Source organism: Typopeltis vanoorti, chromosome 16 (genome assembly GCF_054136105.1).
Source record: "Typopeltis vanoorti isolate ZY-2024b chromosome 16, IOZ_Tvanoo_1.0, whole genome shotgun sequence".
Classification (NCBI taxonomy): domain Eukaryota; kingdom Metazoa; phylum Arthropoda; class Arachnida; order Uropygi; family Thelyphonidae; genus Typopeltis; species Typopeltis vanoorti.
The window spans coordinates 97,320,442-97,333,262 of NC_143564.1; the positions used below are offsets into that span (position 1 = coordinate 97,320,442).

At 36.5% G+C, this 12,821-nt stretch overlaps 1 protein-coding gene across 3 annotated transcripts in view; it reads left to right on the forward strand.

Annotated features, from left to right (window-relative positions):
* mute (gon-4 like protein muscle wasted) overlaps positions 1 to 12,821 on the forward strand; it is a 469,386-nt gene that overhangs the window by 316,827 nt on the left and 139,738 nt on the right. For all 3 annotated transcript variants that reach the window (XM_090406009.1, XM_090406011.1, XM_090406010.1), the window contains exon 19: positions 7,024 to 7,890. In XM_090406009.1, coding sequence (XP_090262135.1) covers positions 7,024 to 7,890 — 867 coding nt within the window. The remainder of the gene's footprint in view (positions 1 to 7,023; positions 7,891 to 12,821) is intronic.

The window sequence follows — 12,821 nt, forward strand, 5'->3', positions numbered from 1 at the left end:
TCGAAAGGGTTTTGAATATTTAAATTATCCTTTTGAAAAATATCCTGGAAAGCACATAACTTTTCATATAGTTCTATTGCATTTACGTCTTTATTGTCGCCGTCCTTCAAGAGAATCTCTAACTTGTCGCACTTTTTTCGGAAATCTTCGTTATTAATTTGTAGTAATCTATACAATAAATTGAAATTATAATATGTTTTCAGTTGTTCAAAACGTTCTATTAACGAACACATTGCAACGTCTAGAAGTGTATAAAACACATTCACTGTAAATTTATCTTCTGGCGATTGTGGCGTTTCGTCATGATGCTCGTAGTCAAATTGTTGTGCCTTCTTTCATCGTCTAACTTCCGTACCAGTTTCAAATTCTTGTTCTCCAACCACCTCTTCACTCAGTTATTTTGCCGTTTTTAGAACTTCTTTAAAATTTGTATCTGATCGATACTCTTGTAAGAATATTTTTTTAAGTTTTCGATAGATTCTAAAGCAAGTGTAATGTTCATAGTTTTGTCTTAAAGCATTTTACTCACAAGTTTTATTCTGTTAAGTAAATCATGCGAAATTATAAGAGAACAAATAAACTTGTAGTCCTTTATTTTAGTACATAATTCTTGTGATTCATGCTGAGTTTCTTTATGAAAATTTTCATTATTTAAAATTTCAAAAAGTGCATCGTAAACTTCTAAGTGATATCGTAGAGGGCTGATTGCAGAAACGCGATTCTCCATCGCATTTCTGATGGCTGTTTCAATGTTAATTTTTTTACGAACTTTAAAAGGATTGCCCAACGTTTGTAAGAGTTTGAAAAGAAATTTTATGTTTCTTGAATAATTGCAAAGAAACTATTTGTATCTGCATTCACTTTGGCTGCATAGTTAATGATTAAATTTTGAGTATGAGCAGCACATGGCACGTAAAAAGCTCGAGGATTTTTGTTCAAAAGCAAATTTTGGAGCCCATATTTTTTCCCTTTCATATTTGCCCCATTGTCATACCCTTGACCTCGCATGTCTTCAATGGGAATATTCAATTTTTCCAGTTGTTACACTATTGTTGCACATAAACCACGTCTTGTGGAATCTGATATATCTGCAAAACCTAAAAAGTTTTCCCTGATCTTGACAATTCCATTGTCACAGGAAACAAAGCGAATAATAATGGTCATTTGTTCTGTTTTACTTGCATCAGGTGTGCAGTCTAAAATTATGGAATATTTAGATTTTCGAATTGATAATAAAATTGTATCCCTGATTGCCTTACTTAAAGTTTCCAATATTTCATTTTGACTGTCTTTACTCAAATAGTGTACTCTATTGTTTCCTTGTAGGGCCCGTTCAACATGATTTTCCATAACGGGATCAAACTTCGCAAACAGTTCGACTAATTTTAAAAAATTGCCGTTATTCCTTTCTTATAATTTATCAGATGATCTGTGAAAAGATAAATTTTGTCTACCAATGAATTTTATAATTTCAATCAAGCATTCTAAAACACTCGTTCAATGTTTCTTTTCCATTTCATACATGCTTTGAGTCTGGCAGTCAATAGTAGTTTTGTTTTTTAAATTTTTATCAAGTTCCTTCCATTTTAAGAAATTTTTCATGTGAGCTAAACTAGTCTCATGTCTATGCAAAGTTGTACTTGCATTTTCTCCAATCGTTATAACCTTCTACAAGACTACTTGATTCAGTAGGTGCGAAAAGTTTGCAACAAAAGCAAAAAACAGAATTTAAAGTTTTGGAATAAATGAGCCATGTTCTTGGCACGAGCTCCCTGTTTTCCATTTTTCTATTATAATACGTGTCGCCAAATTTATGACCATATGTATCTCTGGGATATATTATATTCTTCTTTTGAACATGCCCCATTTCAATTAAAACAACTCGTAATTTTTCATCAATATTTCCCCATTCACCTGGATCTTCTTAATTTACAGAGACTAACAATGTGTTAATTTCGTGGTCAATTACAACTAAATCTTCTCCTAACTGTTTTTCACTTAAATCCTGCGTCTTGTTATCTTGTTCAACAGTTGTAATAGTACTTTCATTCAAACTGGTGATGTGCATGGTTCGTCAACTCTGATGTATCGAGTTGGCTACAATCTGCATCAGAATATTTTAATATTTTAACAAATTTATTAAGAGCCCCAGTCTGTTTCTTAACATCTGCTTCTTTCACAGCATGACACTTATGATTTTGTGCACTAGATAACTTTTTTTTTAATTTTTGATTTCATTTCTATTTTATACCCACAAAAAATTATTACACAACACGACACAGAGATGAAACAATAGTCTGCACTGCGCTACTGTCAGTAGCCTATTGAGATGTGTACTGTTATAAATCTACTGTTGCTATCCTGTCATTACTGTGACATTGTAAAATTTTATTATTATTTTAACTTTGTACACTTGTAATTTCTATTAATTACTTGTGATGTCTTTTTTCTTTACTCTATACTTTATTCTCCGTTATTCTAATGTGGCTGTGCGTGCTTTCTCTCTCTCAGAATCTCTCTTGTTTATATTATTACGTACTATGCTAGAAGAAAGTCAAATTACTATGAAATGTACATGAATTTAAACATTAGGGAGATTGCTTTCTCTATCCTTCTATAAAAACTCTTTAGCAAAATTTAGAACCTTTTTTCTTCAACTTTAAAATACTTTCTTTAACACAAAACGTTATCTACTCTCAGTTTACAAATTTTACTTATTAAATGCCAAGCTTACTCGAAGAGGTTACCTAAATCTCTCTGTTAAGTTATCTTTACAAATTTGATATCCACTTCTAACATGCCAATTGATTCTCTTAAGGACACTTTTTAACCTTATTAAACATTAAACACATATCTTAAAAGTCTTTCTAATACACTATACGAGGAATTATATAAAAGTTTTAAACTTACAAAGGCTTTGTATCTCACAATTAGTCAAAAGTCCTTCACTAAAAGTTCTATGGCAATTCTTTCATCTCAGATCTTCATCTGGAATTTTGGCTTCGACTATATTAATTGGGAATGTAGCGGGACTCGTACAGTTCCGGAAAAATGTTATTCTCCCACGGCGAAAAGAAAAAATTACGAGCGAAGGTACTTCGGGAAATTTGCCTCGCCTTTTCTCCTCCACTTGGGCTCGCTGAAAATGCCTGGATGACTGCCATCTCAAGTAGCTTGAATTGCCAACTCTATGAAACTGAAAATGCCGCCTCCAAGAAAAATGAAACTGTTGTCAACTGTCAATCAGGATCCCTCTGGACTGTAAACTTTTCTCTTCTATGGTGTTTGGGACTTCTCCTTTCGGCAATTTGAAAGCCCTGTCTGTGGCCTAGAAGTCGTTTCTCTCTAGCGACGTCTCAAACCGAGAAGCTCCTTTCTGGAAGCGGAAAACTCCTCTCTCAACCAACGTCTGGATCTGGGATGCTCTGACGATGTCTGAAACCGAGCAGCTCTGTCTCTCTTCGGCAACGTCTGGGACCGGGCAGCTTTAGCAATGTCAGGAACTGAGCTGCCTCCTCTTTGACAGTGTCTGGAACCAGGCAGCCTCTCCTGTCTCTCTGTGGACATCTCTGAAACCGGGCCACTTCTATTTCTGCAGCGATCTCTAGATCCTTGCAGCCCCTTCTGTTTGCATCAGTCCTTTTTTATTATACCTCCTCTGAGACCTTGCATGAAGTTTGGCAACCTTCAAAGAATCAGTATGATTCTTTCATCTTAAGTTTCAAGTTCGGCACGCCTTTTGTTCTCCTCCGCTTTCTTTTAATTGTAAGTTGCCGGCCATTGGAAAGTTGTTTGATTCTTTCTGACCGACTTAGCAGATGTTTACACTTAGAGCCTGCAAGCCTTTCTCATACAAACAAATTTTAATAACAATCTTTCTAATGCCGCCATGTAGATCTATTACATGCAGCTTCGGCGATATAAACATTGCCTTTGTTTTTAACACTCTAACATATTCTTATTAAAGCAGTATATACAGTTAACTTCCAGAGATGTTATTTACAATAACATCTGAAACAAACTATACAAAGACAAACAAAGTTTATTTTTACAATATTCACATGGGACTTAACCTAAGTAAACAATCGAATGTAACGTGCTTTGGAATATTTAAGCTACAATCGAGTTTTTACAGTACCATATGACTGGTTACGTAGCAACAAATATTTTGTATGAAAATTCGTTTCTGCGTATAAAAACCGTTCGCCGTTTCATATTAGATTCTGGAGGCAAGCATTTAGCCTGTTCTCACTGCAAAATTGTAAACAGCCGGCAATATCCAATTTTTTTTTAATTTTTATTCGGTGTATCCGGCCTTATTTATGATAAAAATTTTGTTTCTTAAAAATGAACTTATGACCCGTGCCCCAGCGCCCCCTTCGTAGCGGCACCTGCATGCTCTGCATGACCGCTTCCACCGACCCTGAGTAGGAGGCTTACAATCTTTACCTTCTTGCTCTTCAGTTTTGCCTCTTCTAACAACTCCTTTACATCCTCCCTCATAGAATGCTTCTCACCTCTCAGATCATTGGTACCAACCAAGACAATCATTTCCTTCACCTTATCTTTTTGCATCTGGATGGCATGGCTTATATCATGAATTTTTGCACCCTTGAAACACGATTTTGTCATACTCTCATTAATTACTCCTGATTATTGAGTCTCCATGCATAATTTTCTCCTTAACTTGTTTTTCTTGTTTGTTCAGTCAGTCCTTTTTATTCTTTTGGATCACCTGCTTTAGGCTTGTGTAGCTCAGTGGAAGTGGCGCTTGCGTCCTCTGCGCTTGGTCGCTCGAAGTCAGACTTAAGTTCAAGTCTAGTCACCGACTGGAAGAACTTTTTGTAAGCCTTTCTTCGGCCGATTCCCGAGTTAGTCGATCTCTGGCACGAGCAAGCGGGTTTTTCCTCCCAGAAACTCAGATTTTTCGTCCCGTAAACTCAAGAAAATCGACTGTAGTGCCCACATTATTTCAGACAGTAACATGTTGTTAGGGTTAGGTACCAAGAGATGGCAGCACTTGTCTGCTAGCCTCTTCATCGGTGGGTGCTGTAATTAGTGATAGACATGGGCCAGCTATCTCTGATTGGCTACCAGTAAAGATTGAACTGCCCACTCAGTCTCCAAAAGCTAGATAGGGTATAAAGGCCTCGCCTACTCCCTATAAGGGAATAAAAGGCTTTAGCTGATTTTTTTATTTTTATTTTTTTTTATCATCACCTGCTTCTTTCTTTTTTTGCCCCCGCTTAACTCTTGCTGCTTCTGCAGTTTTTTAATTTTGCACTTTGTCCGATGAAGAATAACATTTAAGCACACCGGTTCTTCATTGATATATATTTCCTTCTCCTCTATTTCCATGGCAGCACCCTCGATATTACTAACATAGTTTTCCATCTTATTGTTGGTATTTGTTGTGTTCTAATCACCTAACAGACACTCACTTTCAAAACACTTAATACATACTCTCTCCCTGTCCACTTTAAATCTCCTTCCACATATTCTTTAATTTTCTCGACATATACATTTTGCATGCACTGCAGTGAACAATATCCTGCAAATTCAAATCGCCAGGTAACATGGTCTTTGCCACCATTTTTCATCACATTGGTGGCATACCAACAATATCACAATAAAAATGTTACTTTTTTTTGTGATAATTCCCCTAAAATCACAAAAATCTACACTAATACACTATAATACTGTAATTTTCTGAGAAAAAAACACAACAAAACAAATAAAAATCGCTAATTTCACACAAGTGCTAAATTACACAACCACTTGCAATATAACCTCGAACTTTGCTTACAACTTTGCACACATCTTAGGGAGTCCAGGCTTAGATAAGATATGAGAATTTAAATGAAATGGAGAATGAATGTTTCCATACCAATAAAAATTACTTTATTGATGTTTTCAGTGCATATGTTTGAACAACAATACTGAAAACAGTAATCCAGCAAAGGAAATGAGTCATAGAAGTTTAGTTGGTAGTATATCAAAAACAAAGTACATAAGATTTCTTCATGAAAATGAATAAATAAATAAAAATACCATAGCCTGCACCAAAGAAGTTTTGGTCATTGCTGACATATCTTCCCTTTTTTTTTTATCTATTTTCCCATTAAATATATATTCACTTTTTACTAGTTTTCCTTATTAAATATATGTGTAGTGTTTACCAGTGTTCCTATTAATGAGAGTGTTTTTCTCAAGTCATTAAAATAAATGCACCTTTAGAAGTAAAATAAATCTTTGCACAAAACTTGACTAGAAAAAGTAATTCAGAGGAAAGTGCTACTTCACTGAGGCCTTTCCAATAAAAAGTGAACACCATTCTATAAATTTAGAGACTACATTTTGCCTTCCACTTCTAAAATAAAATATTTAGATATTTATATGATCTTCCAATTCTAGTTATGATTTTACTGTAAACTTTGATTTTTTTACTATGCCTCTCCTGGTATTCATTTTGTGCCCAAATTGGGGGATTTCTCATAACTTCTGTCTTCGTTGACTTCATTCTAAAGCAGTGTAGATAAGAGTATAACTTATTTCACTGGGTATCTTCTGCCTGCCTGCCTACTTCCCCCCCCCCCCATCCTCCATCCCCTTGTTCTTTTCCTTCTATTATATCTTCCATTTATTCTCTCATAATTATCTTGCTAACAATTTCTCTTCTTATTCTCGAAATTACACCTATCAACTGTCAACCCAAATGAGCAGTGAGATCACAGTTCTCAAATAAGTGAATTTTCTTTTATGTCATCCCAAATTAAACCATATGCTTTCTCTGTTTTCTATGAAATGAAATAAAAAAAGTAATTAATCTTATTGGAGAATTCTTGTTCTGAAAGGACCTGCCTGTGAAATTTTTAGTTTTTTTAGGACTGATTTGTGTCTGTGTGTGTGTGTGTGTGTGTGTGTGTGTGTGTTTATTTATACTCTTTCATTTAATACTTTATGTACTGTTATTGATATAATTTTTTATATAAAATAATAATAATCTTTCTTTTCATGTTACAGAAGTCATACGTTTGTCCAAAACAACATGATATTCATATTGCTCCCTGTATGACTCCACCAAAAGCATCAGTTACAGCAAGTAGGACTGCTGTTACCATCTCTGCATCACTGAACTCTGGATATATTACAGTTTCATCTAGGTTATGCACAACTCCAGAAAAGAAATATAATCTTATTCTTCCACGCCCATGCCGAACACCACAGAAACATGTATCTCCTTTAAAACATATCTCACCCATCCTCAAAAAGTATAATAATCGAAGAAGACTACTCCCTAAAATTCCTTTATTACCATCCACTCCAGTAAAAAAGTCAGGAGATAAAAGACAATGCAGAAGACCTCTTATGCCCAAACCATTATGCTTGATAAATAATGAAAGGACAAGTACAGGTTCAAGTGCATGTAGTAGTGATAATATCTGTAATGCAGTAAAAAATCCTACTTGTGAAAAACAGAATATATCTGATCAACAGAATAATATGAATGAAACTAATAAACAAAGTCACTCACAGATAATGATATCAAATCCAATAATTCCATCAGAAGTTCATTCATCACATAATACTACACAAAACACCTCAATTGCAGAAGATATATCAGATGCTGATGATGGACATCATCCAGAGAATGATACTGCATGTGAAATTGATTCTCAGAATGAAATGGATAACTGCGAGGATGGAGATGAAGAGGCTGAGGATGAGGCTCTAGATGATGAACAAGATCTAGCAGCACTGATGGCTGCTAGCAGTACAATTTGTAAAAATAAACATCATCCTCTTATAAAGAAGAAAAATAAACAACAAAGAGAACTGGAATCAACATTAGTTTTGCTGGCACCAGATCTGATAGAATCTGATCCTAAAGTAAGTAAATCTGTATTAATTTCTGATTTTCTATTCATCTCTTTAAATTTGCCAAAAGGTTAGATCGAAAACTTAATTACATAAGATGGTCTTTTCTTTATAAAATATTTATGATTTGAGTAGCATTCAATTTTTGTATAAATGAAGCTTTGTGATTATATCAACACAAGTTCTGAAATTTTTCTATAGTTATGAATATGTTGTGTGTTTTGAATAAAATATTGCCTCTGCTTGAATGATTGGAAATTTCTTTTCAGAATTGCAATGAGTGCAAAGTGTTTCTAGTGGAAAAATTATAAAAAAATTACTAATTTTGTTTTAACTATTGATAAAAATGAAACAAAAATTGGTTTTTTGAGTATCATGTAATGGAAGTGGTTTAGTGTTCATTTAGTCTGGTTTAGACACTTCCCATCCCATCGGTCTCAAAGTCTGAACAGATAACTTTATCTTTCTTATCATAAAAAGTTTTATCTTTTCAATATTTTCATTTCTGTATAAGAAATGCTTTTTCTCAATTATATTTTTGCATAAAAAACAGTGCTCCTGTAAAGTTGGTGATTTTCATCAGTTTTTATTGTTTTCCCTTTCTCTTGTTTTATAGTGTATTTAGTATTTTATCACATATTTTAATAAAGATGATTCAATATTTAGTATACATTTAAAATGGTGCCAAAAAAAAGGGCAAGAAATGTAATGCTAAAAACAGCACCGCAAGCGAGAACAAGAAGGTTAGCCCTGCTAATGAGGTTATTGTACACATGGAGGAGGTTAATGAAAACGAATTAACTGCCAAAATAGCGAAGTTGAAGCAGATAATCAGGGAGACGATGTGGGAATTGCAAAAAGTAGAGAGGCATTTAAATGAGCCTAGGGAGAAAAAGAAAAATGAACAGGAAAATAAGAAACAACAAAGCAAATAAATAGTTAAATCAGGAAATAACAGAAATCAGGTAAGTGACTTTGTTAGTTTAAAAGAAAGAAGTTATTTGGTATGGTGACTCTATAAAAAAAACATGCTATAGACGGGCGGTTATAACATCGAGTTTTCCTGGAGCAAAAATTAAAAATATAACACATGCAATTCCAAAACACAAAAGAAAAGTAAAAGAAATAGTAGTCTTAGTAGATACTAACGACTTATCTGGTGATAAATTCAGTATGAGAGAGAGAGGACATAAAAGGGTTGTTGGAAGAAGCAAGAGTGAAGAGTGAGAAAGTGAAAATCGTCAGTATTTTACCTCGCTATGATAAAAATGAATTAAGAAGGGCTACGATGGCAAACGATTTGTCGAGTAGTCTGCGTAGAAGGAATGGATGTGAATTTTTGTATGTGTGGAGTGAGTTTGAGGGAAGACTGGATTTGTATAAGAGGGATGGCCTACACCTGAATGCATTTGGTATCAAGAGTCTAGAAAAACTAATAACTGGTATGAGTCTTAACACAGAGACTCGGGAAACTAAATTATAAAGTGAGCAATGGGGTGAATGCGAGTGTAAGAGGGACAATGTTATATACCTGTGTTGATGTTGCGAATGGGCTTTGTCATGGTAATGTTGATGAGGAGAGAATGATTTCAGGTTTGTGTTCATCTAGTTTGGACCCATCAAATGTATGCAAAGATGTCTACATGTGTCAGGCATTAGAGAAGAATAAAGATGGGCAAGTTGTCCAACTGTATCAGGCAGATTGCAGACAAGACAATACAAAAGAAAAAACAGGTAGATTATTATGTCTGTACATGAATGCTAGGAGTATTAGAAACAAAGGAATACAATTTATTGCCTTAGTCAATATGTTGCGACCTCAGATTGTAGGAATTAGTGAGACCTGGCTATCAGAATCAGACCTACTAACTGGTATCATGTGTCATTGGTACAATATTTTTAGTAAGGATAGAGAGAATAGGAGAGGATGGGTTGTGCTGCTGATGATATCGGATGATTTGAATCTAGTTAGAGTTGACACCTATGATTGCAGTACTACTACTAATAATATTTCATGTGGCACTGAGTTTGAAGCCATCTGGTGTGAGGTGGAATCTAACAAGATCAATTATATAGTGGGGTGTTATTACATACATGGTGGATCGGTTGCTAGTGATGAAGAAATGCATCAAATACAAAAGATGAGCACAAAAAGAGTAATCATAATGGGAGACTTTAATTATCCAAATGTTGATAAGGTAGCAGTAGAATCTCATGAGAAGAATGAAAATGTATTTATTGAGCTGTTGTGGGACAGTTTCCTCAAGCAGCATGTGACAGAAGGAACTCCAGGGCAAAGAGTGTTAGATTTGATTATAGTGTCAGAGGGCATTTCAGTTAAAGACGTAACTATTCTGCATCTGGTTGGTGACAGTGATCATGCAGTACTCACTTGGGAAGTGACTAAGTTTATGAATGTTTCATTCAGGAAGGGTTACATGCTGAACTACAAAGCAGGAAATTATGACCAACTGAGAAGTATACTGAGTTCAGTGGAATTGGATTGGTTGCTGGATGGAAAGAATATCGACAGTGCATGGAAAGTATTGAAACAATACTTAAATGATGCGATATCAGAATGTGTCCCCCACGCGGTTAGCCTAGTGGCTGTGCACTTCGCAACCATATGACTGGGGAAGGAGTGCCCCAGGTTTGATTCCTGTCGAAGACGTGAGGAATTTGAGGATCTTCCTCAGCCATAGCCAAGTTAGCTATAGGCGCAGGTAGTAGGGTTTTTTCTTCCAGTTTATGTGCCGTTTTTCATCCCGGAAGCAGGCAAACCGGCCCCGTGAACACACATGGATCTACAGCCATAAATACCTAACCCCCCATGAGGCGGCTCAACTCGTCCCAATAGGGACAGGGGAGGAAAAAGGGAGGAAACTCCATACGAATAAATAAGAATGTATCCCAAGAGTTCGAAGAATAAATAGAGTAGAAGTCAAATGGATGTAATCTTATTAAGCAAGAGATTCGTAAGAAAAGGACAATGTGGAAGAAATACCGTTTGCATAAGGATGACGTCCTTTATGAACATTATAAGCAGCAGGCTAGAATAGTCACTACTGTTGTACGGAAAGCATAGTCTGAGTATGAAAAGAAACTGGCTCTGCATGCTAAAGATAACCCACAAGAATTCTATCAATATGCTGCAAGTAAAAGAAAGAATGAATATGAAAGGATAACTCTTAAATCCAGATGACGTGAGGATTGCAGATGCAGAAGAGGTTGTTCAGTTAATGAGTGCCCATTTTATTAAAAGCTCAACCTGGTGAATGCAACATTGAGCTCACTGTTACCTCTTCACTAGATGAAGAAATGCAGGTGTGTGAGGCTGAGGTCTTAGAGCTGTTGCAAAAATTGAATAAGAATTCAGCAATAGGGACTGATAGAATATCAGCACATGTGCTAAAAGAGTGTTCAGCTGAACTGGCCATTCCTTTGACCCGTCTGTTTAATATGAGTTTCAGAACAGGGAAGATTCTGCAGGAATGTATGGTAATTCCATTGCACAAGGGCAGTGCAAAGACTGGTGTATCCAACTATCGACCAATTAGTATCTCAGGAGTGGTGGTGAAGAATTTGGAAAAATTGCTTAGGGCTCGCATTCAGAAACAGGGTGACAGTGAATCTCTACTTTGCAATGAACATGGGTTTAGTAAGGGAAGGTCATGTTTTAGCAACTTGCTCACGTTCTATAACAATGTTACCATTGAACTAGACAAGGGGAATGGATACACCATGATACTTTTGGATTTTGCTAAGGCTTTTGACAGAATGCAGCATGGTAGACTCTTGCACAAATTGGAGAAAATGAGTTTGGATTATACAATATTAGCATGGATGAGAGGATGGCTGATTGACAGATATCAGAAAGTTGTGTACGGGGGATCTGAGTCTGCAAGGTTTAAGAAACCCTTTCTTTCCTATGTCATGGAGCTATACTTGGGTAGCTCCATCACTATCATGTGCGACTTCTATTCCCGCGGTGCAGAGTGTTCGCCAAGGTGATCCTCTATCTCCTCTTTTCTGCAGACTATCTTATTCTTGTCCCCTCTAGTTGTGACAAAAAACTTAAGGTTGAGACTATAGAGTTTTCCCTGTACGTGAGGCCATTGCATGCTTTGACCATCCTGGAAGAGTGGAGATACCTCGTATCATGTTCACCCCCAAAGGGAAGATCTTCTGTCCCTTCTATCCTAGAAGCTGGGATTGCTTCTTTGAGGAAAGCTCCTCTCAAGCCCTAGCAAACACTGTTTCTCCTTTCCTACTATCTCCTACCTCATCTTTACCGAGATATATGTCCTACCAAGCACCAATTTGTGGTAAAGGCGAGGTAGGAGATAGTGGGAAAGACTGTTTCGGAGAACGGATATATGCAGTAGGTTTGTCAGGTGGCAGTTGGAGCCATGATCTCATGGCTCCAACTGCCACCTGACACACCTACTGCATATTTCCACGCAAGGGTGAAGGATGGCGGGCTCAGGGTTCCATCACTTAGATGGCTGATCCCACACATGTGGCTGTCCAGAATTGCGAAGTTAGAACTATCTTCTTCCCCTGTCTGCAGAGAGGCTTTCTATAGCCCATTAATACAAGAAGACTTTAGGTGGGATAAAGGCTGGTCCCATTATCAAGGTACCTTAATTGAGTCAGCACCCACAGAACACAAGAGATGGGTATCTCTACTTTACTGTTCTGTAGATGGTGCTCGTTTAAGAGAGCATATCTGGTGCCTCCACAGCATGATTTGGGTAAGGGATGGCACCAGATTCCTCCCTGGGTTTGAGTATATTGACCTTATCAGAACGAGGATCAATGCCCTGCCCACTTGAGCCTGCACAGCTCGATGGGGTAGTGATGACTCAAACTGTAGGGCTGGCTGCCACTACAGTGAGACATTGTCTCATATAGCCCAGTGTTGCTTCCACACCCATGGGGGT